This window comes from Streptopelia decaocto, assembly GCF_964273445.1.
Source record: "Streptopelia decaocto genome assembly, chromosome: Z".
In the NCBI taxonomy this organism is placed as follows: domain Eukaryota; kingdom Metazoa; phylum Chordata; class Aves; order Columbiformes; family Columbidae; genus Streptopelia; species Streptopelia decaocto.
The window spans coordinates 59621177-59647689 of record NC_138657.1 but is presented as its reverse complement, the minus strand read 5'-3'; the positions used below and the strand labels follow the sequence as shown (position 1 = coordinate 59647689).

The 26513-nt window shown below is 40.4% G+C and overlaps 1 protein-coding gene across 1 annotated transcript; it reads right to left on the bottom strand.

The window, feature by feature from the left end:
• Positions 1 to 788: 788 nt before the first annotated feature.
• Positions 789 to 23723, bottom strand: C6 (complement C6; the record flags this gene model as incomplete). Its single annotated transcript, XM_082074840.1, has 17 exons — positions 789 to 1441; positions 3368 to 3609; positions 5413 to 5500; positions 6019 to 6210; positions 7217 to 7349; positions 7756 to 7867; positions 8962 to 9133; positions 10293 to 10518; positions 11444 to 11610; positions 12581 to 12703; positions 13419 to 13659; positions 15537 to 15737; positions 17819 to 17957; positions 19406 to 19547; positions 20182 to 20326; positions 22632 to 22788; positions 23566 to 23723. 17 exons carry the CDS (start codon positions 23721 to 23723, stop codon positions 1260 to 1262), a joined length of 2820 nt encoding a protein of 939 aa, XP_081930966.1. The 3' UTR covers positions 789 to 1259.
• Positions 23724 to 26513: the final 2790 nt, after the last annotated feature.

Genomic DNA, 26513 nt, shown 5'->3' with positions numbered 1-26513 from the left:
CCCTGATTTTAAGTGTTCTGCTTAGTGCTGGTGAAATAAAGTGACTTTCAGCTTTCCCATTCTTGGAAGGCAGGTTTCTGATCCTCAGTTTTGTGAAAGTATAGTGCTGAAAGGAAAATTCTAATCGTAACTGCTCAGCAGCGACAATTTGCGACAAAGAAATGATGTGACAAGGAGAGCAAGAAGGTCCAAATACAAGAAGGGGCTAAACTGGCTGGAAACAGAAATACCAGAGGAATAGTGGCTCCTTGCAAGGGAGCAAATTTTCCTTTGGCAATGAGGTAAGAAACAGCCTTAGCACTGTCTTGTAGCTATCCTGGAAGGGGAACACTCAAAGCCCCAAGCTCAGTGGCACTCTTTGGGCAGTAGAGCTGGACTGGTGGATGGGCCCACTGTCTGAGGTGCCCTGTGCAACTTTTCTCAGGATTGGTGCTGGTGCAAGTGTATTTAGGGAACCTGCTTGTGGTGCAACTTTGCAAAGTCCTTGTAGAATCATGTAGTATTACAGTAGGACTCTGCCCAGTGCACTGCTCATTAACATTTTCTTTTATATTTAAGCACAATGTGTTTAATTCACCTCAAGGGGAACCATAACAATTCCCCAACAGTGTCTAAGGCACAAAACCAGCAAACCAACCCAGAAAGCAAACATTTATTCCCTTTAATTACTGTGATTTAAAATCTCATGGTTTTGAAGACTTCATTCAATCATCATATATTTATGGGTTTCAGCATTTTGTATTTCTTCCTGAATTTATACTGTGAGTACCCAGATAGGTAGCCTTCTTCATGACTCCATTAGGTGTCAAAGGGAATGTGCAATGATGCTGAAGTCTGCCTGCCTGGATGACACAGCCGTTACTCGGCCAGAGAGACGAGCAGGGTGCACAGCAGTCACAAGTGCAGGAACAGATCAACAAACAGCTGAGGAAAGGTAAAGTCTCATACAGCAGCAGGGGAGATCAGAGGCAGTGTTCCTCTTTCTCTGTTCCCATCTGCTCCCTTCCCTCCCTCTCCACACCCACGGTTAACAGCAGTGAGAGCAGCCCCTATACCCCACATCCCAGGTAATTTTCAGGCAAAAAAAAAAAAGCCCATTACCACCTTTCTCCCCAAAATATGCTAAGTGAGGTCCATTTTTGTTTTTCATCCTTTGTTTTTGATCTACTTGTCCTTTCATAACCAGCCAAGTTTTGCCCAGGGTGGCTCAGCCTGCGCAAGGTGGGATGATGGTTGTGGCTGCAGGGAGACCTGACAGGTTACATCAGGCAGCTCCCCTGTTCCAGCACCTCCAGTTTGATGCCAGCACACTTCATGGCTGCCAGTGCGCAAAGACTGACTGTCCTCCTCCTCCCTGTTGACTCCATACGGATGCAGTGAAGGTGGCCCTCTTCTTTGGAGCACTGGTAAGGCATCAGGCAGGAGCACTGGGTCTGTGTCTCTGGGAATGAATGTGTTGGAGTTTTATATGCAAATGGCATGACTAAAACCATATTTTATAGTTTGACAACATTTCAGAGTCCAACAGGGAAAAACACTATTGGAGGTTCATGAAACATTAATTACAGGAAGCCTATAGCACATATACTAGATGGCAAAATGTTAGGAAAAGAGACAAAAGCAGCTCTAAATATCTGTTTTTGCAGCAGTGATCCACACAGAAGTAGAAATTAAGCATCTAAATATTTTTATCCACTAGCTTTCCCTGACCTTTCTTCTAAACAAAAAGAAATTAAGTTGACTTTCTGTTCCCAATTATCCTTGCACACAATGTTGCCATGAAATGGAGTCTTAAGGTCCATATTGTGTCAGATCCTATTTCATTAAAGCTTCCTTTATGAATAAGCTACCTGCTGCTAGCCTGTGGTAAAGCTCGGTCCTGCCAGTTATTTCATTACCCATTTCTGATCTAATCAGATTCTGACTCTTTATATTCTTTCCCAGAAATTCCCTAGGCAGGAGACTAAGTTTCCGCCTTTCCTTTCTTAAAACATATGAAAAATATGTGTTTTCCTCTGTTTAGCTGATTTTACATGGTACTGCAGTATCTTCTGCCTCTATGTTCATACCAGCTACTCATTCCCAGGAAAATCAAAACTTCTATTTCCTAAATATTTGTGCATACTCATGAGAAAGAGGACCGTTGTGGAGATGGTGAGGAGGAAAGTCCAATTCAAATCTCTTTAGCACCACAATGAAAACTTATTTAATGTCTTTTTTCTCCCCTCTCTATCACTTTCCGTCAGTGAACAGGGCTCCTCTGTAGGCTTTTGAGAGAATAACTCTGAGGTTCTGGCACAGGATCCAGGTTTAAGCCACTTCCACAGTGGGAGCAGATTTAGCCTTCTTAGGGGCTCTGGAATAAATAAGCCCAATATTTTTTTAAATTATAGCAACCTTCCCAGGAACCCAAGGTGCCCAGATGGTCCATCACAGCATGTCACTCAAGGGGCACACCTGGTCATTCCTTCTGCTTCAGCCCCACAAGGAACAATATCTCGTGTGGTAATTTTGCAGCCACCTCTCTGAAATCCTGTGCTGCAGAAATCTTGCATCTTCAAAACAGGGTTTTAGGACTGCTGCACACTGTTGTTGCTCTATTTATCAAAAGTAGACAAGCTATGATAAAGATCATATTTGTCTCTGGAAGCAAGTGAAGCAATGAGCATGGCTGTCACTCAGACTTTTTTTGGCAAACGCTTGATGTGCACGGAGCCAGCCAGACATTTACAGGAAAACTCACTGCTCTTATCGCCAAGTTACACACCAAATAGCCAGGTTGCACAATAGTGTATTTAAAATAATCCTCTTAGAGATTTCACCAGCTTAGCTACTTCATTAAAACTCTTAATAAACACTGTTTCCGTATACAGGTATTTGCAAATTTTACCATTAAAATCCTATTAAGCCTGATAGCCCAGTCTTGCTTTTTAAGTAGTATCATGATTTAATTTAATAATTTAATTATACGCTATGGAAACTGTGGCCCAAATTAACTCCTGAAGTACAAACTAGTGGTTATAGTAGCCTCAGTGGGAATCGGCAATGACATTGCTAACCACATTTTTGTGACTGAAGATTCAAATGTTAATTTCCCTGAAAAGGTTCCCTTAATCTCCAAGTTCCTTTTGTGCCTTACTAAAGGGAAACAGCTACACAACCTTTGCTTAAGGGAAAAGGCACTTATCTAAGTGTAACACTTGCTAGGAGGACATGGGAATGACTACAATTCCACACACTTCTCATTGTAAATTGCTCAGGTGGACCACAATGCCTGTAAATCCTGTTCGTGGAGCAGTGAAAGAGTCAGCACATTTTATTTTTACATCAAAAGGTCTGGATAAATTGCCCTGTTCAGAAGTCATACCTGGACACTCCTCCCAGTCATAGCAGGTGTCATAGCCACAGGGCACTCTCTTCAAGCTATTTGTAGAGAGCTTTGCCCTTTCAATAGCCCAGGCTAGGTTGGAATCACCATGGCAAGGACCAGCATGCAGGAAATGAAATGACTGCTTTCCAAGACACATTTCAGCTGAATACTGACAACTAGGCTTTGTCACATTCTGTTCAGAAACGGCATCTAGCACACAGATGTCTTCTGAGTAGTGGCTGCCCAGAAGGAAAAAGAAAAATTATTTTAGTAGGCTGTGGAGCAAGTCCATGCTTCTAAACTCTCCACCAACATTGGATGAAACACATCGAAGCCATGGCCAGGCTGGATATATGACTAAAGACCTAAGGCTGTCCCAGCTGCTGCAGGACCTGGACCTGATACAGTCCAGGGCTATGAGATGTGGAAGGTTTGGTCCTGTCCAATAGACAGGAGGTGAAGAACATGTGCCTGCATGAGAAAACAGGTGGGGCTGTTATTCCACAAGGTGTGTGAAATTTCCACAGGCTCAGGGGTGGTTTGTCTGGGTTGATGCTGTCCTGCAGCTGTGTGTGTAAGTCTGCCTCTGGGGCACTGTTAGTTTGGGACCAATGGCAGGCAAACCCAACCATGCTGCTTGTAGTTTCTTTTTGTATTGCTCTTGGTTCCTGTGTGGGTTCTTTCTCAGCAAGTGCAAGAGTTTCCAAGCAGTGTCATTTTGTGGAGCTTAGTCATTTCCCAAAGAGGGGGAGCAATGCAGTTCACTTTGTGTTCTGGAGTTAAGCTTATAACTTTAGTCAATAAAACCTCTCTAGTTGTCAGAGGATTTAGCCTATGTGCTTTAGACAATGTCTATCCCCCTCTGGACATTCTCTGTCCAAGGAGAAAGAATATACCTGGTTATTTGGGTGTTAACATGAATGAGATGTATTCCATGCCAAGGGACTTGCCTGTGGTCACACAGGAGCCCTGTGGTGGAATGTGTGTTGATCTCAGCCCTATGACTGCCCAGCCCATATTCAATCTATGCTCTTCTTTCCTATTTCCAGCCCCACGCCACACCTCCACCCTAGCCAGTCATTTACTAAAAATTATCTAGGATAACCTGATACCTGTATTTCTAATTATTAGACTGTATTTTAAGGAATAATAGAACTCATAGTTCAGGAGAATATTAAGGTAGCAACCTTTAAAGATTAACCAACCTCGTAACCATAGAATCTTTATACTTAGTAGTCACACCCTATTCTTAAAATTGACATAGATTTATGACATATTATTTTAAAACAGGTGAATGAGAAGTAACTGAAAAACATGCAAAAGTTACTTAACATTGCTTGAACAGATGTCTTGTGTTAGAATAGGTGTGGAATATGTTAATGGTTGTCAAGAATTGCAATGAATATGTAATTTTCCTGTCAATATGGAAGCCATGTATGACCAACTTGTCAGCGGCAGACCTATGGAGTGACACCCCCAGTCCAGCCCCAGCACCGAATAAAGAAATACTACTTCTAAAACTCTAAAACATGGTTTTAAGGGTCCGTAACTTTGTCGATTTTATGGTATCAGACCCTCTATTCCCTTGAAGGCTTAATGGTCTCTGCAGGTCATCTTGTGTCATATTTTTATGTGACCTGGAGAATGAAACATAATGTGTATTTCACGGTGTGTTCATCTGAAAAAGGTGAATCTCAAACACAAGGACCATGACGCACTATAGCAAGGGGATGATAGTGAAAATACAGAAATTGGAGGAATAAAGAGTAGAAAAGGAGGACTTGGGATCTCCAGTGGCAGATGATAATGTAGGTTAGAAGGGAGCATCATGGCATGCCATGTAGTTAATGTCATTGTTCATTTATTTCATAGGCTATAAGTAGGGTTGTAATTTGGATATAGAGGCATAGCTGGCTAGTAGGTGAACAGAGGGCAGCCCTCCACTGCGGTTGTCTCTTATCACTCTTTCTGTTTTGTGTCACAATGATCTATCAGTGGAGAAACTTCAACTTTTCTTTTTCTAATTAAAGTACTTGACTTACCCACAATCTTCTGGAGACATACAAACACACTGAGATCCAACCTGCTTTTGTCCTGGATTGCAAACACCTCTAAGTTTAGTTTGCACATCTAAAACATAAGAGTGAGAGTTATTCTAAATAGTAACAAAGTCAACAGAAATATCTTATATTAGGGTCATAAAATCTGAAATAGATTTATTTCTGTTAATCTCATATTTCTCTATTCAAAAGCTGCCATGGTTGGGATTCCGCAAGTCCATATCAGTCTTTGCAGAAATCACTGGAAAATCATGAAGAGAAGCTGAAGTTTCAACAGCATGCATTCTCCTACTTTACTTTCATAAAGCCTTGTTAATACAGCTGGTGTTTGTTTTGTTTTTAATAAAACAGTTTCAGTAGCTAGGTCTCATAATTAACGTTTACAGTACATTGCACCCAAAAATTCCGAACTTAATGTACAAGCTTGGGGCTGAAACTATACAGCACTGTGGTAAGCACAAAGTAAAACCAAAACTGATGAACAGTTGCTGTATGTCTTAAAACCAGTCATCTGCCTCCTAGTTCTAGCTAGCTAAAATAAACTACCAGCAGCATAGAAACAGTAAAGTTATCTGCAGGCATACTGACCTTTTTCACATGTAATAGATCTCAAAATAGGAGGTGTCCAGGACAGGTCTTTCCCACAGGTATACTGTGTTTGACCAGTGACTATAAACCCAGCTCTGCAGCTCAGCTTCACAGTTTCACCAATGTTGTACTGTTGCTTAAATGGAGAAACTGTGACACTGTCAAATGTTGGTGGCCTGAGGCATACTGAGGCTGTAATAAACAAGAAAAAATAATCATTCTTGTTGTTTTTATGGTGTGTGGATATTTACAGCATGTCACAATGCTTCAGCTGAAGAGCAATAAAGACACTCAATAACACTGAATATTTGACTGACATTTAAAATGAATAAATATTTAACATAATTAAGTCTAGAAATTTTTGGTGCACTGTCATAGTCTTTAAAAATAATTTTCAATCAATGACTAATTAAGATGTGTTTCTAATCTATGCTAGTATGAGTAATCTAATTTTACAGTTTAAAAATAATAAGAATGGCATTAACAGCATATTTTGCTTTTTCTTCTGCAAATTAAGCTATTAATGAAATAATTAAAATTAATGGCAATAGAAAGCTCATGAGTATATTCAGGTAAATTTGTTTGATAAAAAGAACATTAAGTCAATGAAATCACACTGAGTTCTAGAAAGCTACCAGAGTGCCTCCTGTTAGCAAACCCAAGTCAGTTCTGATCCTTCATTCTTAGTTGGACTATAAATACTTCAAGGCATTGATTTATTGTGGGGATTTTAAAGGCAGCCTGGGGGAATTGGTGGTGGTTAGAGACACATTATCCATTTAATTAAAAAAAAATGTAGTAGACAAATTCCTCTAAGAATGCTTTCTTCAGCATTACTGCCATCAACTTAAAGGTATTTATATAAGTCTGGAAAGAAAAAATTAGTCCTTCTGTTAAAGGTACTTAAAACTAGACAAGAGAAGGACCTCACGGTATGCACCTGAGGTTTTTCTAAAGCATTCAATATTACAGTAATCTCACAAAGCACATAATAGTAACGCTTATGATTGAAAGAGGAATGATGCAGTGACTCAGCAGGTTTTTGCCATCTCTAGTGTGAATACATGAAATACCTTCTTCAGATGCTTTCTTTGCAGTTATCAGTATGGATTCTTTTGTTAAAACCTGCATGAAAATCTATCATGTGTCTTTTTCTTCCACTTCTGTTTTTTTGCTGGGCTAAATCAATTTTAGTTACCTTGACATTCAACGGGTTGCTGCGTCCAGGTTTGATCTGGCAGACACCGAAGGAATTGATAGCCACTGAGGACATGACCACTCACACAGACAATTTCGGCTTCTTCCCCTACAGCATACTGGTTCTTTTCGTTCTACAAAAAAAAGAAACAAAAAAGCCACACACCCAAATATGTGGTAATGAGACTGGACATTATCAAAAGAATGTAAGGTAATGAATGCTTACTTTTCCTACTCTGAACTATGAGTCATCCACTCACCTACATAATTATATGTTTGTCTAGCTACACTTACTGATGTCATGGTTACAAAACAAGGATTCAAGGACCACTGTTTGAAATTGATTTTACCTTGCCTTTGCTTCAGTTGCTGGTGGGCTTTGGTGGACTCAAGTCCCATAGCATGACACATATACAGCAACACGCTCACTAGCATAGTAGCTAGCTTGGCTATCAGGTATATGTAGCAAAGAAGCTGTAAAATTTCCCAGCTCTGCAACTACTACACTTTTCTTCTGTATCACTCATTTTTCATGCTCACCCTGATAAAGCCATTTTCTGGTGGGTCTGGCCTGGAGCATCCAGATTCAGGTTCACCAACCAAGACATCCTCTTCTTTCCTGGATTCATCATCGTTTATACAAGAAGCACCTCTGAAAAGTAAAGAATTGCTGGTAAGGATGTGACTTAAGCATTGGTGTCACCAAATCACACTGGCAGAATGTCAGGAGCTTTGGACAGAAATGCTGCAAGTGTGTCCTGCCCCACACCCTGTGGTGAACAAACTTTATCCTGTTAAAGAAACTATTATGGACATGAAAAGTTAAAGGTGTTGGTAGGAGGGAGATTGTGAGAACTCTAAAAAAGTGATAGATACAGGGCTACAATTTCTATCGACATAACTCATGAAATATTTTTTGTCAAGTAGGAAAAAGAGGCAAAGAACAGCAGAAAGAGGAAGTCTCTAAGGGGTCCATGTCATTTGCTTGGGTTTCAGACAGCATAGTCAAAACCTGCCTGTTGCCATCAGGCAATGGCTAAAGGAGGCTGGTCTCCGTAAGTATGAAGCTTTGTAGCCCATGGTGTTTAACTGGGATGAGTAACAAAAGACTGCAGAGTTCGTTGCTTTTAATCCTCTCCTACCCACTCCAGAATCCCCTCTCCAGTCATTACAACAGGGATGATGAAAATCCTGTTTTGGCTCTTGGTTAGAGTAGAAAAACTGAATCTATACAAAGCCTAACTCTTGAAGATGCAAGAAACTGAGTCAGTTTTGGGTTGGGGTTATGATTTTTAGTTGAAACCATGCAAAACTGGTACATGAGATATAAGCGGGAATATAAAAAGCTTGGTAGTTTCAGTGGAATTCTGACACTGAGTTCATAACTAATCCTCTAAGAGAAGAGAATGTGATATTAAAAAATGGAAAATGTGAACTCCCGTGAATGGAATCAGACAAGTTTTCTTTTGCTTTGGTCAAGAAGCCATGCAAAACAGCATAGGAGATCTATAGGCATACTTTAGCATGCAATTCATCAGCCATTTTCTAGGAATAAACAGTAAATAAATTCAAACTTGAAGCAAGCTGCAAGGATTTTTAGATGTGTCCTTCTCCTAGCCTCCACCACAGAAGTTCAGACAAGAGAGTTGTCTGCTATTTCTCCTTGATAGTCACAAGGCCACTCTGGAGGGCTCCATAACTGTGCCCCATTGAATATGGAGATCTTTTGGTCTACTATCTTATTACCTGTCTGTGAATACAGAGACATAACAGTCCTCCTCTTCTTCTCGTTCACCTTCACAGGGCTTGCCACCATTCATAGGGGAGGGATTATTACACTCACGGGTTCTTCTTGTTTTGAAGGAAGCATCACATGGACTCCATTCAGACCAGCAACCCCAGTGGCCATCTACAGCAACTGCATGAAATAGAAGAAATTGCATCTATTGGTAGATCTGTACAATACACAATATATCTCTTAAGGCCATATATGAGGCAGTAGATTTGTAATAGCCATTTTTAGAGACTTTAAAATTGTTACTGTTAAGAGAACAGATTGCCTTTGGAATATGAAGGTTTCCAAAGAAATAGTCAGCCAAATTCCAGCTGCCTCCTGAAAACTTAAAATATATCTTCCTTTCTAGTTTTGATGGCAAGTAATAATCAAATTCAGAAGCAGCTCATTTTCTACTTCTATTGCACATACAGATGTTTGAGTTTTCAGGGTGCAGACAACCTTTTCAAAGAGCTCAGTATTTAATAAATTATTAAATAAACCTGAACTCTAACACTGTGTCTAACCCCCAAATATACATTTCATGCAAACCTCTCTGGGGTATTTGTCTGTGCCACCATGAAGCATATACAAAATTTTTTATTTGCACACTGTTTTTTTTTTCTGCATGCAATACACATTCTACATTCATCTCTATCTGCCCATCTTCAGTTGTTTATTTCTTTCAAAATATTTCTTTATCAGATAATGAGACCTGTATCTGCCTAAGTGACTTTCCCTTCTGTCCTCTTTTGGTCCTGTAATATAAATATATGTAATAAAAAAGACAATACAGTAGGTGTCTTCTGTTTCCCATAGGTATGGCGCTAGTGCCTATTTCATTCAAAAACCCTTTTACATGAAATTATTCTTTAAATTCTTCAGAATTATGATTATGTTCCCTCTCCTTAAGACAACTGAGCTCTCCTTCCACATTGTAATCAATAATTTTTATCTCCATTATCCACTTAATCTTAAGCATAACAGACTTTAGAGAAAACTAAGGAATGGGTTTCTTAATTTTTGCATCAGTTATCTTTGATCTCAACTTCACCCTTATTGCTCAACAGTTCATTTTCTATTATCTTAATTATGTAGCTAAGGAATCTTTTACCAAGTCTTACAATTTTTTTTAAGCCATGCCTATTCAGTTTTATTTTTTAACTTTTAATATATTCTTATACTTTCTGACCATCACCATGTGGTAAGAAGTGCTATGGATTTAGTAAGGGAAGGATATGTCAGATTCATCTTTGACAAATAGATACCAGAAGGACCATCATGACAGTGTCACCCCGGATACCTGATTTGTAACCCGGAGCTCGCGTCTCGCAGTTTTTGCCGTAGGTGCCGGCCTGGCACAGGCAGAGGCACTCTGTCCCGGAAAGCACAGGTCTGCCATTGTTGGGGCACGGGGCACACCGGCAAGGATCAAATGTGCCCGCATATTCTCTCAGGGCTCTCCATAGGTTATGACGTTTGGTCACGGCACATGGCACATTCTTTACCAAATCCATGATGGGTGACACCTAGCAGACAGTTCAGTCAATAGTTACCTAGACACGGCAGGTCCTGCTGGGGACAGCTGCAGGGTTTTAAAGGGACTAGAGCCTACATATCACACTGGAGTCAGGCATATTGAAAGTTACGGATGCTTTAAAGGAGCGTGACAGTGCTATACATCTGTATTATCCTGTTTATATTGCTTTTATTTCCCCAGTTTATGGATCACTGAGCCAGTGGAAAACCAACCAAATAGGATACCATGTCTAAAAATTAAGGACGCCATGGATTATGTGGGGTTTGCTTACACCCGGTCCTCACCATGTGAAATATCCCTACCCTGCCTTCAGGAGCTCAGCAGCTGCAGCAGGGAAAAGATCACTACATACTGCATTCAGTCGGGTTTTGCTGCTTGCCGGCAGTGCTTTGCCACTGCTGCTGAGCAGCTGCTGGGCCATACGGGGAGCCAGGCAGCTCAGCACATTGACAATGGCGCTGACATGCCGCATCAAACAAGAGGACAGTGACACCAGGGGACTGCTGTTTTGTTTCAGATTATCTCTGTGCCATACCTTGTAAAGTAGGCCTAACAAGGGAAAAAACACAAGGAAAAAAAAGTCTTCCCAACATCATGCAATGCTTTTCTGCACAGTAACTAACCCCTGCCCATGCCTGAGCTCCTGGTGGTGCTGGAGTAATTCACTCACATTCCTCCATTTTACTCTCACTGTCCATGGTCAATGCAAACTTGGTGTGGCTTATAAAGCAAGATGTACAACAAATAGTTCTAATAAATTTTTTGTATGTTTATATTATGCCCATATGTATATACATCCTTATCACAGAGAGCATCACCCTGATTTAAAAGACAAAATACCTGCAGAGCTCTCTGAAGAGCTGCTAAGTGGTGAGTGCTTTATTATCTCAGTGTTTTTCTTGTTATTCTCTTACCTCAAAATCAATTACTACAGGGTTGTCCTTTGTTGACTCCAACCAGTTTGTGAAGACTGTGTGTCCTGGAAAAGCCCCCTTTTTCTCCCAAGCCAGAGCTGCTGCATACTCTGACCTGCCACCTTTTACCAGGGAGACTGACTGTTCAGCTGACTCCAAAATGGAACCTGAAAGGGAATTTCATCACAGTATTGTCAGATAAAGGCCTTCAAAGACAGTGGATATAACAACAGAGTTCTAAGAAAAGATGTAAGAGGAAATAAAAGACTATACTAAGATCAATTTATTTAAGGTACCCGTGGAAGAATGAACTCTAAGCTCAGAAAAACAATCCCTCCAATGACAGCAGCCAGTCATAATCTTCCAAATGAAAGTGTCTGAGACCTCAATCATGGAGATATTCAGAACTACACAAGACATCTGTGGAAAATGCAGGGGATACAGAGGCTCCACTAGAAGAACACACTGCAAGGAAGAATATTTAGTCCCAGCTGTAAACACCTGAGTAATGGTAATTAATCATAAAATGAGGACAAAACCATGGAGGTGATAGAATCCCTGGTTTTAGTGATGCAGAACATGACTCTTGCCATTCTTGCAGAAACTGCACCAACATTCTGCAGTTCCTCAGACACATTTCTGGCGTTGCCTGATGCCAGAAGCATCCTTGTCTCCTGCACCTAGATGCCTGCTTGGCATGAGGAAGATGGGAGGGGAAGGTCTGGTTACCGCTGCCCAAATCTCTCAATGAGTCTTGAGCAACACTTAAAGAGGATCAGGGACTCAGCCATGATCACACGCTTCTAGTTGTGCCCATTTGCCAGTTCAGCATGCCTGGCCCTGGACCCAGGGCCGTGGGGAGTACTTGTCAGATCCATAACAGACTGCAAGAACCAATGCCATGAGATTCCTAATGATGGTGCTCCAGAGCAGAGGAAGAACACTCCTACATCATAATCTCTTTTGCAAATAAAAGGGTGTTTCCAGTGGTTGTTTCAGAGACTGGTTTCTCTGACAGTGGTGGAAGAGCATCTGTAGTTCAACAAAGCTGGGAGGTCACCTAGGGAACCTGGCTGAAGAGAATATTATCTCCCAGGGTAAGTAACAGGACAGGGGCCCTATTCTCATTATGGTCACCTCCATGCTTCACAGTCATCCTGTTTGTGGTGCATCTGGTACTGACTTTCTTTTTCTTCCGGAAGAGCACACGCCTTGTTGTTTCTGTTCGGACACATTCTGTTGATTCATCCACTGCCAGACCTAGAAATACCGCAGAGCAGCAGCCTCATCACCATAACCATGTTACCTGATGGAACCGCACCCCCAGGCTCCCACATCAAGGTGATCCATCGCAGGTCTGTCTCCCTGCTCACTGGTTCCTTTCTGACCTCCACACCACACTTATACTCCTCACCCACTACTGCTTCCCCTGCTTCCCCAGGTACAAAGACCATAGGACTGAGTCATGCCCTTAGCTCCCATACCCATGCAAGTTCCCACAGTGACATTAAGGATCACAGCTTATAACCTTAGATTTCCACTTTTGTAGTATTGCCTTTTCATTTCAACAATTGGGCGGTCAGGGCATTAATTTTAGAGTGATTTCTAACCAATGCCAACAAATTTAATGACTGTGTCCCAGTTAAGCCTCTCAAACTTCACTCCCACGGTGTGCTGGGACACCTTTTCTTGATGACACCCACTTTTGATATGAAGGTCTTAAGAGGTTTTCTTAAACACAATAACGTTTACCAAGTGAGGAGCCTCTCTAACTTTTCAAATTAAGACTACGTTGAGCAAAAATTTATTCTTGTTCTATATTTAGGTGGTGTGAGTAATTTTTGGGTCTATGCAAGTCTAAAGGATATTTTTCTGTTAGTTGGAGAACTTACTTTGTGGTGTAAAGCCTGAAAATAAAAACAGTGAGAAGAAAAGCTGGTAAACAGATCATATTTTCTTGCTAAAGCTTACATACCCGAGTTCTTCAATTCCTCAGAGCTGTACTGGTAAAGAATGTCATAGGAACCACCCATCTTCCCAGAGGTGTAGTAATGAGTGCCAAAGTCGTCAAATATTCTGCTGTATAAAATGTAGTTGTACTCCAGGGGCAGGTGGTTAAGTGCTTTCAGAAAGACGTCTGAGAGCTGCAGATCTGACTGTTTCAGTGTGAAGTTTGCAACAGAAATGACTTTATGGACTCTAATAAAGTTGGAATTCTAGAAATAAAAAAAAGGTGACTCTTAGCACCCTCACGGGTAGTTACTTGCAGAAAGTAGAGGGACCAAGAGTACTGCAAGAACTCATTTATTGTGCACATCATGCTGCTTTCCAAGAGCCCTGTGCAGTTTGTGAGGACAATGCTCATTACTCTATTACACTGTGGGAGTATAAAGCATTCCAACAAAAATTAGGACTTCCTGAGCACCTACAAAACAGAAAGTAAAAATATTTCTGCCATAGCAAATATATCAACAATTGATAAGACAACTAAAATGTTCAGAGGAAAGTCTTCAGCTTATAACAATTCATGGACCATTTGCAAATAACCTAATGAGTGTGTATTTTAGATACTAACTCCTATGAAATATCATACTTTATCTGTCTGCTAAAAGTGAAACTACACCACAGGGATAAAGATCTCATTGGGTTCAAGTGTCAGGCTGTTAATGTGAGAGAAAAAAAAAGCAAAGAGAAAGGTCATAAAATGAAAACACCTCCTACATTCAGAAAAAAAAAAAGTTTTTGAAATAGCTTTTTTTTTTTTTTTTTTTTTTTTTGCAAGGCTCAAAGTGGTTTATGTGGGAATATAACTAAATAGAAGGGAGAAAAATAGATAAATAGAAACACTGAAAGGAAGGAGTTACAAAATGACAAGGGGAACTGATGACACCAGGTCAAAGCAAAAAGATCAAGAGCAAAAGGAGGGGCAGGAAACTGGAGCAAATGACCAACCTGCACACAGAAAAGAGTCATTATAAAACAATCTATAACTGATTTATACACCAGTTCTGCTGAATTTTGCTGTATAGGTTGACTCTACTCCACTTCTGTCTCCAGGCTCACTTGGCTTACAACTCATAAGGATGCCTCTAGACAGGGAGTTCTCCCAGCCAGGACTGAGCAACGTAACACATGAGATGGACCTCAGCTCTCTGCTCTGCACAGCACTGATCATTTCAGTGCTCTTACTCACACATTTTAAAATAAGCTAAGAATACTCAGCTTTCTGCTGCAGTGAGAATAAGAATGGAAGAAATAGGGTATGTAATGATTTCTAGATTGTACTCAGCTCCCAAAATACCCTGTCGTAACATAATTTTCAGGATTTTCAGGTGGTTTAACTTTTGATCCACAATTTTCAGCTGTGCCAACTAACATTGCATTATGACCCATAAAATTACAGGCTATTTCAGGAAATACTGATTCTAAAACCTTAGTTGGATAAAAAGCTAAAAATAAATTTATTCTTGACATACATCTCACATTTGCATTTTCTGCTAGCAAAAGTAATCTAAGTGCTTTTATTATTAGCAGTCTACCTTACAGTTGTCAAACCCAGTGATTTCTATGTTAAATCCATAAAGCACACACTGAAAACTGGATTCTAAAGTCTCCAGTCATTTCTGGGCATGTGTTTATTCGTAGTGTGAATCCTGGTGTTGGTAGCAAGCTTAACCCCTCAGTACCAGGTATTAATATGAAATATTAGTGGATCAGGGATAATTATTCCCAAATAAATCCTGGTCTAAATCAGGCATGAGTAGTCAAGTTCAGTTTTGTTATACAAACTACTTCATTGGCAAAAATCAGCCAAACACAAGCTGAACTGGACTGCTTTTTAAAGTGGAATAAGGCTATGATTTCCGTATTAAAAATAGAAAAGCATGTGGTGCTACAGAAGGCATATTACAACCAGGAATGTCCTGTATGTAGTATCAGAGTAGAAACTTTTTTTATGGGTAGTTCTAGTGTTTTTTGAAAAGAAGTGTAATTTCAATGCCTTGATAAAGAAAGTAGCCTTTGGTAACTCAGTTCTGAAATGAGCAGATGTAAATTGAATGAAAGGAAGAAATTGAAGTCAAGATTCAATCACCTTTTCATATGAGGCTTCAATGGCTTTCTTGAAGGAGGAAGATGATGTGACTTTAACCCGTGTCTTTCTTGAAAACAAAAACGGGATACCAGAAGATCTTCTACCACTATGAGTGGATGAACTACTTCCATGAGCACTATCACTGAGGGGAGTTAAATCATTGTAGAAATCTGATGTTACATCATCCTCTTCATCTATTACCTGGAGATTCAGTAAAGCAAAATGCATTTGCCCAAATAATAATCTGGAACAGAAACCTATTAATCAATGAATTCTTGATATTTTTGAGGCAGAAGCATGCCTTATTATTTGAGATATGTCAGTAAGCTAAAAAAATGTCCTTAGCACAAAAGATGAGGCCAAGAAAGGTTAACAGATAAGAAGAATACAAGATAAGAAGCAGACTTACTAATAGGTATTTATACAAGGGAAGAAAACAAAAACCAAAATGAACAAACAAACAAAAACCACCAAAAACAACAAACAAACCAACCAAACCAAAACAACCAACAAATAAACCCAAACAAACAAACCCCATAAGCAAACAAAAAACAAGCACACAACACTTTCTTCTAAAATTCCCCAACTCCATGCCCCAAAGCTCAAGAATAATTTCAACAAATGTTTCAACTCAACTTTTCGAAGTCTTTTAGACCTTAATGCTATGTTCACTCTATGACTAAGTGCCAGTCCCATGGCTTCTATATCATACAAAGCAAAGAGCTTGATGTCTCCTTAATTCCCAGCTAGAGGAATGAACTGGTTTCCAGAGGGGAGTCTTAGAATACATTTGCAGTGTGAGCAGCCGTACTGCATGAAGGACTAAGGGTAGGTGGAAAGAAACTGGGAACAACCCTGTCTGATCAAGTCAGTAAACCTCAGTGATGCTGTTGTGTAAAACACCAAGACAATTTTAGCATCAGCTCAGAAATGACTGATTTCCCAAATCTTGGGCAAAACCCTGTGGGTGTTTGAAAGATTCAATTTTTCCTCCTCTCTAGACTTGTTTAATAGGGCCACTAAGGACCTTGGGAGGTAAGGCGGTCCATTCCCCCAGTCCACTTTCATTCTCCAAGAAGTCACATGCTTTTGCATGAAAGAACACTGGTGTTCCAAGGAGAAAGCCTGATCCAGTGACCCTTCTATAGCAAAGGCTGCAGTATATCTTAAAATATACAGATGCACTCTCAAAGGTGACATTCACAAACCCTTAACAGTTATGCAAATAGACATCAGTAAATTAGTAAACTACGCAACTTTAAAGTGACCTGGATAAATCAAGGCTTTTTTGTTCCCCATTGAGTATTTCCGCATACAGTAATTTTTCATCATTATTAATGAAACCTATATGTCATGGCCAATTCAGTTACAGTTTCCATGGAACATATTAGGGTGTCCTTTGTTCAGTTGCTCCTGTTAAAGTAATGCTAAAAACTCACAGCACTTGTGGCAAAAATTGTCAGTTCAGATTTCATCTATTAGTTGAGCTATTTTTACACCCTGTATTCCTTCCTTCCCAATACAGTATCTATTGGCTTCAGACAGAGACTGCTGGTATGTGGACAACCAAATGTTGTGCCCCAAACATGGCATTAAAAGTATTTTTCTAAATATCAGTGTCTAAAAGTCTAAAATATCAGGTCTAAAAAAATCAGTGATTCCCAGATTTTTTATAAGACACAAGCCTGGTACATTTTGTCCTTGGCCTGTCCTGCAAGACTCCTCCATAGACTATGTACTTCTTGTTCTCCTGCCTCCTAGACTCAACGCCTCCCTCCTCTCTTTGCTGCTCATCGGAGGGCTGGACAGGAACCGGCAGGACTGAGGGACTAAAATGGCTCGGGGTGGAATTATGTCCCGAGGCTACAGATGACTAGAGGGAAGCTGGAGTTAGGGCAGCTCTTGGTGCTGTGAAGATACAGCACTGATACTGAAATGAGCTTTGGACTTGAACAAACCCCTGGCCAGAGTATGTCAGGCTTAAGAGCAAGGCCCTTGGTACGAAGTAAGAACAAAGAAATGGCCACGACCATGAGGAAGCTGGAGAGAAGCACCAGTCCATCATATTGACTCTGACATGCAGCAACTGAACACAGACGGGAACAGTGTGAGTAGAGCCACTCAAATGATGAATATATCCCATTTCCACATGTCACCCGTTCGGGCCTCACCAGGTTGGGAAATCTTGTCCTAAAACACACATTACTACCTAAAACTTGAGCACATAACTTGATTGTGATTACAGCAAGGGTTTTTCAACTAGAGTTGCTGCTTCAGAGTACCTGAAAGCTGACAGCCTCCAGGTTTGCAGGAACACGATACGATTTCCTTGTGTCGTTGCGCTTTACTGTTGTGCATTGTCCTCCATTGAATGAGTTGCCAAGGACTTCCCCTCGGCTCTCTCCTGCCAGAATGTGAAATCTAAGAAAAAAATATTTGCAGAGATTAAACAATCACAGAAAGACACATAGACTTGAAACATTTAGTGATACATAGCTGCCTTGAAGATTTTGTAGGGTTGAAGGAAATGGTATGAACATCTGGGATATGTTACTGCTTTGAAAGAAGTTCCTCTACCAGAACTTCTCATTCACACTGAATCAAACTGAAAATACTGTAGTAACAAACCTGTTTCCTACTTTCCAGCAGTGCCTAACCCTCTACAAAACCCCAATGTTGCATGAGACTGTAACTCTTAAGCAGAGAAACACCTAAAAATGGCCAAGGAAAATGGACAAGCAGTTCTCCATTTCTACCATAAGTGATGTTACCACAGTGCACTGAGTTCAAAATTCAGTTCAAAAATGCAAGACCACATGGAACAGGCATCCCATGTTTAGGTTTTACATTGCACAATTTGGTAGTCTGGAAAACATTATGGTTGGTATCGTGTGAGATTTATCACAGTGGGTAAGTCCTAGCCTGAGGGTTTAGGTGCATTTTTATAATTTGTTGTTAATTTTGATTTCATAGAATCATAGAATCATTTTGGTTGGAAGATACCCTTAAGATCATCCGGTTAAACCATAACCTCACTCTAGCACTAAACCATGTCCGTAAGAACCTCATCTATATGTCTTTTAAACATCTCCAGACATGGTGACTCCACCACTTCCCTGAGCAGCCTGTTCCACTGCTTCACAACTCTTTCCATGAGGAAGTATTTCCTAATATCCAAACTAAACCTCCTCTGGTGCAACTTGAGGACATTTCATCTTGTTCTGTCACTTACTACTTGTGAGAAGAGACCAACACCCTCTATGCTATAATCTCCTTTCAGGTAGTTGTAGACAGTGATAAGATCTCACCCCAGCCTCCTTTTCTCCAGGCTGAACAGCCCCAGTTCCCTTGGCTACTCCTCATTAGAGTTGTGCTCCAGACCCTTCAACAGCTTCATTGCCCTTCTCTGAACTATATCCAGCACTTCTATGTCTTTCCTGTAATGAGGGGCCCAAAATCAAACACAAGATTCCAGGTGGGGCCTCACCAGCACCAAGTACAGTGGCACCATCTCTTCTGTAGTCCTGATGGCCACACTATTCCTGATACAAGCCAGGATGCTGTTGGCCTTTTTGGCCACCTGGGCACACTGCTGGCTCATGTTCAGCCACTGCCATTCAACACCCCCAGATCCCTCTCTGCCAGGCAGCTTTCCAGACACTCTTCCCCAAGCATGTAGCGCTGCCTGGGGTTGTTGTGACCCAGCACTTGACCTTGTCAAACCTCATACAGTTGGCCTCAGCCCAGCAATTTGAGAGATTGTATGTTTTAATGGGACACTGTCACATGCCAATTAGGGATTATTTTGTTTGTGTCAATTTGTGAGACAACCATCTCAAGTTTATGAAAAATAAGCAAAACTGGCTTACCCACTGGCTATTAACTGCACACCTGGGAGGCTCTCATACTTTCTGTTACAAATGGTCCTTTTCTTCCCACAATTTCTTTCATCAGAATTGTCCCCACAGTCATTTTCTCCATTACATTCCAATTTTTTTGCAATACAGCGACCTAGACCAGAGAAAAAGCAGCATCAAGAAACATTATGCAAAGATTCATCACATCTGAATGCAGAAAAGGGCAGTCTTTTTCCCTGGTAAAGGTGTGAAATTTCTGTAGGAATTATCAGCAAGGCAGCATAACGCCTTCAATTTTACAATAAGAAATGCTTGTTTCAGTTTTGCCAGTTTTGCCTTGCTTTGAATTTCTGAAGGCTTAATTCAAGGTTTAACAAAAAGATATGTGGATAAAGTTATTTTGAGGCTAATCAGGTATATTTAAACTGAAGCAAACAAGAAATACCCACAAATTTAATAAAAACAGTGCAAGTTCATATTCAGATAAATTCTATGGATATGTTTATACATGAAAAATCTGTGCAAAGAAACATTATTTGAACAGTGCTACTGTCTAGCTATCATGGTCATCTCAGGCTAGAGATTGCACTTGAATTGCTTTCAGTTACAGAAGAAACCATAAACATAAGCTGGTACTAATACATATGAAGTCTTTAAGCAGACTTTTCCATGGAATTTGTGCATGGAATATGCAAGATCTGGATCATTTGGATCTTTTGTTTTGTCTCAGTGCCTAATCTTTTGACTATCTAATAATGCATCAGTCATGCAATGAAGATTATCATTACCAGTTTCACACTGAAATTTATTCTTGCAATCAACTTCCACTATGTTGCAGAGCTTGGTTGGGAAGCATGGACGGGAATCCACCAGAGGCTCAGTACAGGCCTGACCCCCAAACTGGGATGGTCGCAAGAGTGTCCGGACACGAAACTGAAAGGCAGAGGAGGTAAAACCAGGGTTGTTTGTGTGATCTGTTTTTGTAGCTAAGTGCCTCCCAAGTCAGAGTCATGTGCCTTAGTGCTGCTGAAGCTTTACCAAAACCAGAGCCCCGAAGGAAATAGTCTGTTATTTTTGTTGTTGCATCCTACCATGCCATCAACCCAGGTAGCACAGACAGGTAACTGAAATCCAAGAGCCTCAATAGCCCTGACAGAACATACATGATTAAATATTTGACAACCTGGGCTACACCACAGGAGGAATCAAAAGTTCAGTCTGTGGATCTTCAGTTTTAAATGTACAGTAAGAACTGGTGTGTGAACAAGATTATGGAGAATTTCCTGTTCTTTGTCACCTCTGTTGGAATAGAAAAGCTCTCTCAGTGGCATGTACTCCCACCCTAAACCAGCTTGTTTGTTTCCCATGCAAGGGGCATCTTGTCTGAGGAGCACTGGATGACTGGACAGGACAAAAATGTTTTTCTAAAAGTTTCTGTTACTCAAGAAGATCTGGAAGCAATATCTGCAGCTCACTGGGTTTTTTTTTCCCAAGTCAGTACCCTCCACACAGCATAACAAAGCTGAAGCCTGCTAGACAAATCACTTCAGATACGTTTTCCACTCCCCTTCAAGGGTCTGCTGGTGAGACCTGCCTGCATGTGACTGAAATGTTCCTTCTCTGTCCCCACAGTATAAGCACAATTTCTGTTATTTCTGTTATTTCCCTTCCTATAGACAGACCTTGGAGTCAAACAATGCAGGAGAATGTCTAGTAAAAATCAGTAACCAAGTCACTGTGGAGGGAGAGTGTGAAGAGTCACATCAGAACATCCAAAAGCTTTTGAACTCAAGATAACCCTTCCTTGTACTTGGATTTGGGATCCATAACACTCACTACATTATTTGTGTGAGCTTTCACCTCTTCCTCCCTCCCCCTCACTGCAAGCTTGCTTGCACTAGTCTTCAAACTTACCTTGCAAGTCACGTCCTCCATTCTGATGGCTGTTCAAATTTATAAAGGTCACAAGCAGTGATCTTTATAGCTTGGAGGAAAAAATGGATCACAGTCCACAAAAGCACCTTTTGCTTGAAGCAGCAAATATGTTGCATCAATATTTAAAGTTAATAAAAGTGAACAATGCTTCTATATATGTGGGTAAGAAACTCAGCCATTTAAGAGAATATTGATTACAAAAAATAAAAATCAGTTTAATTGAGAGCAATGCCCCCTTTCAGCTCTTGCAGTTTGTTGACTGTCTCCCACTCTTTCAGAGTTTGTCCCTGCTCTGCTCTCATACTCTCTATCCCAGTCGCAGGATGGTTCACATGTCATGCCCAGCTTTGCCATCCTGAATTTGCATCAGAAAGTTATATATGTATGTAAAGTTGTACTTATGATATCTAACACATTTTCTAAGATTAGCTTTCAGGCATGGATTTCTGAAGCTGAGCAGAACATTCAGAGGAGAGCTGTAGGCTGTGTCTGCACAGAAAATCAGAGCTGCTATCATGGTCAGACTCAAAGCTCAGACCCACCAGCCACATAACTACCCCAATTAATCTGTTCTCCCCTCCACTCCCTACAACATTACATTTGGCAGGGCTTGGAGTCTTTAGGGCAAATTTACTTGAACTAGCCCTTTCACTTCTTCCATCTCTGCCATCTCACCCCCAAGTCTACCATCAGTCAACAGACAAGCCCAAGAGGAAAAACCAACATCCTGGGGCTTTTTTTCCGCAGATATTAAGCACATCCACCTGATGTTTTTGCAGGCTATAAAGGTTGTGTGAATGGTACTCTGGATTTCTTAATGGCAATTTCAAACTGATCCTGACCATCAGTGTAAGATATAACCTGAATATTTCTAGCCAGTGCTAGTTAGGATTTGCTAGTTAACTCTTTTTAACAGATTATTTGATCCTATTTTTCTTGTCTTTAGAACATACAGAAAGCTATAGATAAGCTAAAGATTCTGTGACTATTTCCTCCTTAAACAGACATGTAAACTCTACAGCTTAATTCATCTTTTTCAGGAAAACTCATATTTAATTGTGACAATGGGACTTTTGAGGTCCTCATAAATGGATTTATGCTACAAAATCACCCCTTTCTGTTTTGATCTGCTGTTTTAACTTGTTCTCTCCATCTTCTACTGTTATCATGCATAACCAATTTCCCTTGCTAACTTAAATTGTCATTTGGCAGATCGATTGTCATGAAACTGAATACCTGAAACAAAGAAATCTCTTAAGCAGAATTTCTTGCATTTAATCCATATAATACATTTTCTACCTACTTGTTTTTTAACGCATGGGTCACATTCTGACCAAGGGCCAAAGTCTCCAAGCTGACAGTTGATAGGACATGTTTGCTGGTTACATACACGTAATTCCTGCTTTGTGCACAGCTGGTCGCAGAAGTTTTGGCTGTAATATTCATCCATTCTTATTTGCCTAAAAAATTGAACAAGTTATGCTAGGAAGGAAGCATAGACAGATTGTAGATGTTCTGTAACTGTAGGTGAATGCTGATAAAGAAAATTATTTGAACCAAATGAAAAAAACTTGAGAGATAATAGGTAGTTGCAGAGTGTTCATTTAAAAAAAAAATCCCAATATCCCTTAAATTTATGGAGCAAGAAACTTCTGTTTGATTCATGTAACTTGAAATGTCCCAGAGAATAGCCGTGAAAAGAGCCAGGAAGAAAAGAAGGGATTTCTCACAATTTTGGGTTATACCACTGAATTATATTTAATTTGATGCTGTCGAATCTTTATTTGAGTTTATTTATTGTAATAAACTTAAACACAGGATGAGGAACCTGCTATAAGCTTGCCACGCTGGAGCTCACCCCTCCCATGGCATTGCCCTGCACGGGGCAGAGCTCCCCGAGGAGGTGCTGAGCCCTGGCTGCTCATGGGGCTGGTGCTCCGTGCACGCTGCTGTCCAGGCTGTCCTAGCACCTGGCTATTTTCTCCTTGCTTACGTGTATTGGCAGATACAGGTTTGTTTAGAAGCACCATAACGCTCTATATACATAATTTTGTAATTATCAATCTTGCAATTAAAATATAATCTGTTCATCTGGTAAACACTTGGATATTACTTTTTTTTTTCTTTCCCTCAGAATATAATGGAAACTGCAGCTTCAGATACAGTTTCACCTGCCCAGAAGTGGTGTTTTCTCAGGGAATAAATAGAAACACAGTAGTGAGATAGTTTGGTCCTACCTGTGCCTGGTCTGTGTGCCGTAATTGCAGGTTTGTGAACAGGCAGACCATGACCCCCATGGGTAACGTTCACAGTAACACCCCTCGCTGCTCCAAATGTCCAGGCTCAGCAGGATCAGCTGCATTAACATAGTCTTGTCCATAGTGAAGGTGTCCATCTACAGCACATGGACTCGTAACAAAAGCTCAAGTAACTATCACTAGCAGTTGTGCCTTTATCCTTAGAGAGACATCTCATTTGCACAGTCTGTAAGTCTGCTCAGAATACAAAGTTGCTAAACAGTGTACCTAGAAAGGGCCAGAAATGCATGACACACAGTTATCAATAATTTACAGAATACTTTAAGGACTGGAAGTCACAATGGCTTTTTTTGCCACTTATTTATCAGGAGTGCTAATCATGACTGTGCATTATTTCCATTTAAGAAGTGGCTTATAAATAATTTTGAATGTGAGGAAGAAAGGCCTGATATTGCTGTTCATTGCTTAGAAGTATTCTCAAAAATGTTTTCTAGGAATAAGAATAAAACCACGAGACAGTTCTTCCTATAAAACACATAAAACAACAAACAGGACCTTAAGAGTAAGCAGCCCCATCTATTACCACTAATCAATTCATTTCACATGCCTATAGCTCGCCTTTACAGAAGTGTTTTGCTGCAGTGAATCCTTCCCTCAGCTTTTTGTTGTACTTAGTTTTGACTAGCCTGTCTAAATCACAAACCATCACTATTCAAAGCTCATCAGAATTTTCTACCAACAGCAGAAGACAGAACTGCTAGTCTATTTCTCACTCCAGCGGTCAATCAAAATTTATTTGATGAGGCAGAAGGTTATAGACAGTCTTTGGGAAATAGTAACGGTTAGTAAACTTGAAAAATATTTTCCAGACAAACTATTTATGCACTGAAAAATGCAAAAGATTTTCCTCCCTCATTGCGAGGTTGAAACAGCACTAAAGTTGATAGGCTGTTACAGTAGAACATCATCATTTTGATTTGCCTCAAAAAAGCCAAAACCCAATATGAGGTTTTAAAAGCAAAATATTTATCATAAGACAATACTAAAAATATTTCATTTTGTGAAGTCTGAAATGCAATGTGCAATCATTTTCCATTTCAGGTTTTTAGCAACATATGCTGTTATGATTTTTATACCTTGCTGAGAAAATGAAATTGCATCAAGTCAAAACATCACTTCCTCCTTTAGTAAAGAAAGGCAGTAAATCTTCACATAGCTGCCATACTGAGAACTCAGAGCTCTTTTAACACAATAACTCATCAATGAACAAGGCTTGCAGAGAGATTTAAGTATAATCAAAACCACAAGTACAGTAAAACAGAACACAGATAAATCAGTAGCCTTGCCAATGAACCAAGAGGAAATCAGGTATCACATCTTTTTCCTTACCTGAGTTCTTGCCTCTTTGCACTAATGGTGCTGGTTTAGAAAAAGAGATGAAGCCCTATGGAAGTCCCACAGTCACTTTGTTCATTCCTTCACTGCATTGTACATAGAAAAACATTGTTTGTTCTCATCTGTGAGCAAAATTCCTACCAATCAATACATCAGAAGCATCTCAACAGCCATATAAATGTAAGCACATGGGAGAATAATTCAACCATTTAAAGAAAAAAAAAATCACACACACATATGACTTTCCCATATGTCTTCCAACCTGTGTGCATTGAAACCAACCAAACAGCTTCCTTATTAACTAATTCTAGGACCATTGCCTGCAAAGTTTGTCAGCTTTGCAGACTGGTGTGACCTTGGTGTGGTTGCTACAGCCTCTTAAATGAAAGGTTGGAGGTTTTGTTTGATTTGGTTACTCGTTAATGAAGACAGGTCTGATCTAGTGGCAGGAATATCCAGAACTCAACGGCCTCACCACCAACACCCTGAGACAGACATGTTCTAGAGAATTGTGGAAGGACAGCTCTTGGTACAAATATAAGCTGCCCAGCATGAATTGAGAGGAATAATTTGCATTAGGCCATAAGTGTTCAATGCACTGCAATCTCATTGTGCTGCTTAGTAGAGTTGCACAGCCTCTCTGCTCTCAGTTTGAAGGCAGAAGAGTGAGAATCTGGCAAACTGGTACATTCTCATAATTTGTTATTGGTTTCACTAAGAAACAGGAGACAGACTCCAGGCCAGGGCAAAATACCTGCCTCGTGCTGCACCCTCTCTTGGGAGAAAAAGTGGGGCTCCCGAAAGTGAAAATCCAAAGGCATTTGAGGTTATTTACAGCTCTTTACCTTTTACCTGCCATGGTGAACTCTGGGCATGCAATGATGCTCAGTGAAGTGCATCCAGAGGCTGAGAGCCACAGAGTGCCTCTGCCCTGCAACAAGGGCACGACCCCAAGACTGAGGTGACAGGGCAAGAATTAAAATGCAAAACAAGAGAATAAACCCATGCAAAACAGACACAGCAATGACAAGCAGAAACCAAGGAAGAAGTTTGCCATAAAAAATAATTGAAGTCTGGAACAAAACCCAAACCTCTCATCCAGAGGGCAATGCTGCATTGAATCCCCATTCACTCCAGCAGACTGGCAGAAACATTTCAAGATGTCAGAGTCTGCAAAATATATTTCCTAATTTGTTGGGACCCAAGGACATATATTTATTTGAAAAAGAAAAGAAACTCAGATCTTCCTGAACAGCTTCATTTTCTACTTGCCTTTGCAGGTTCTGTTTTGTTTTTTTTCTTTTGCTTTAGTTCTGAGTTTGGCCAAGGAAGTGTTGCTAGACAACTCGAGGACACAATTAGTAAACTGATGTTCTGCCAGCTCCTTATTATATTGTGTGAAGTTGTCATAACAAATCAAAATAGTCATCACTCTGGCTCCATGGTTGCTGCTGGGTGGGATTTGTAAAATTCAGTGAAAAATACTGTCTTCCACCTTCCAGAGCATATCCTGACCCTCAGCACTTACAGTT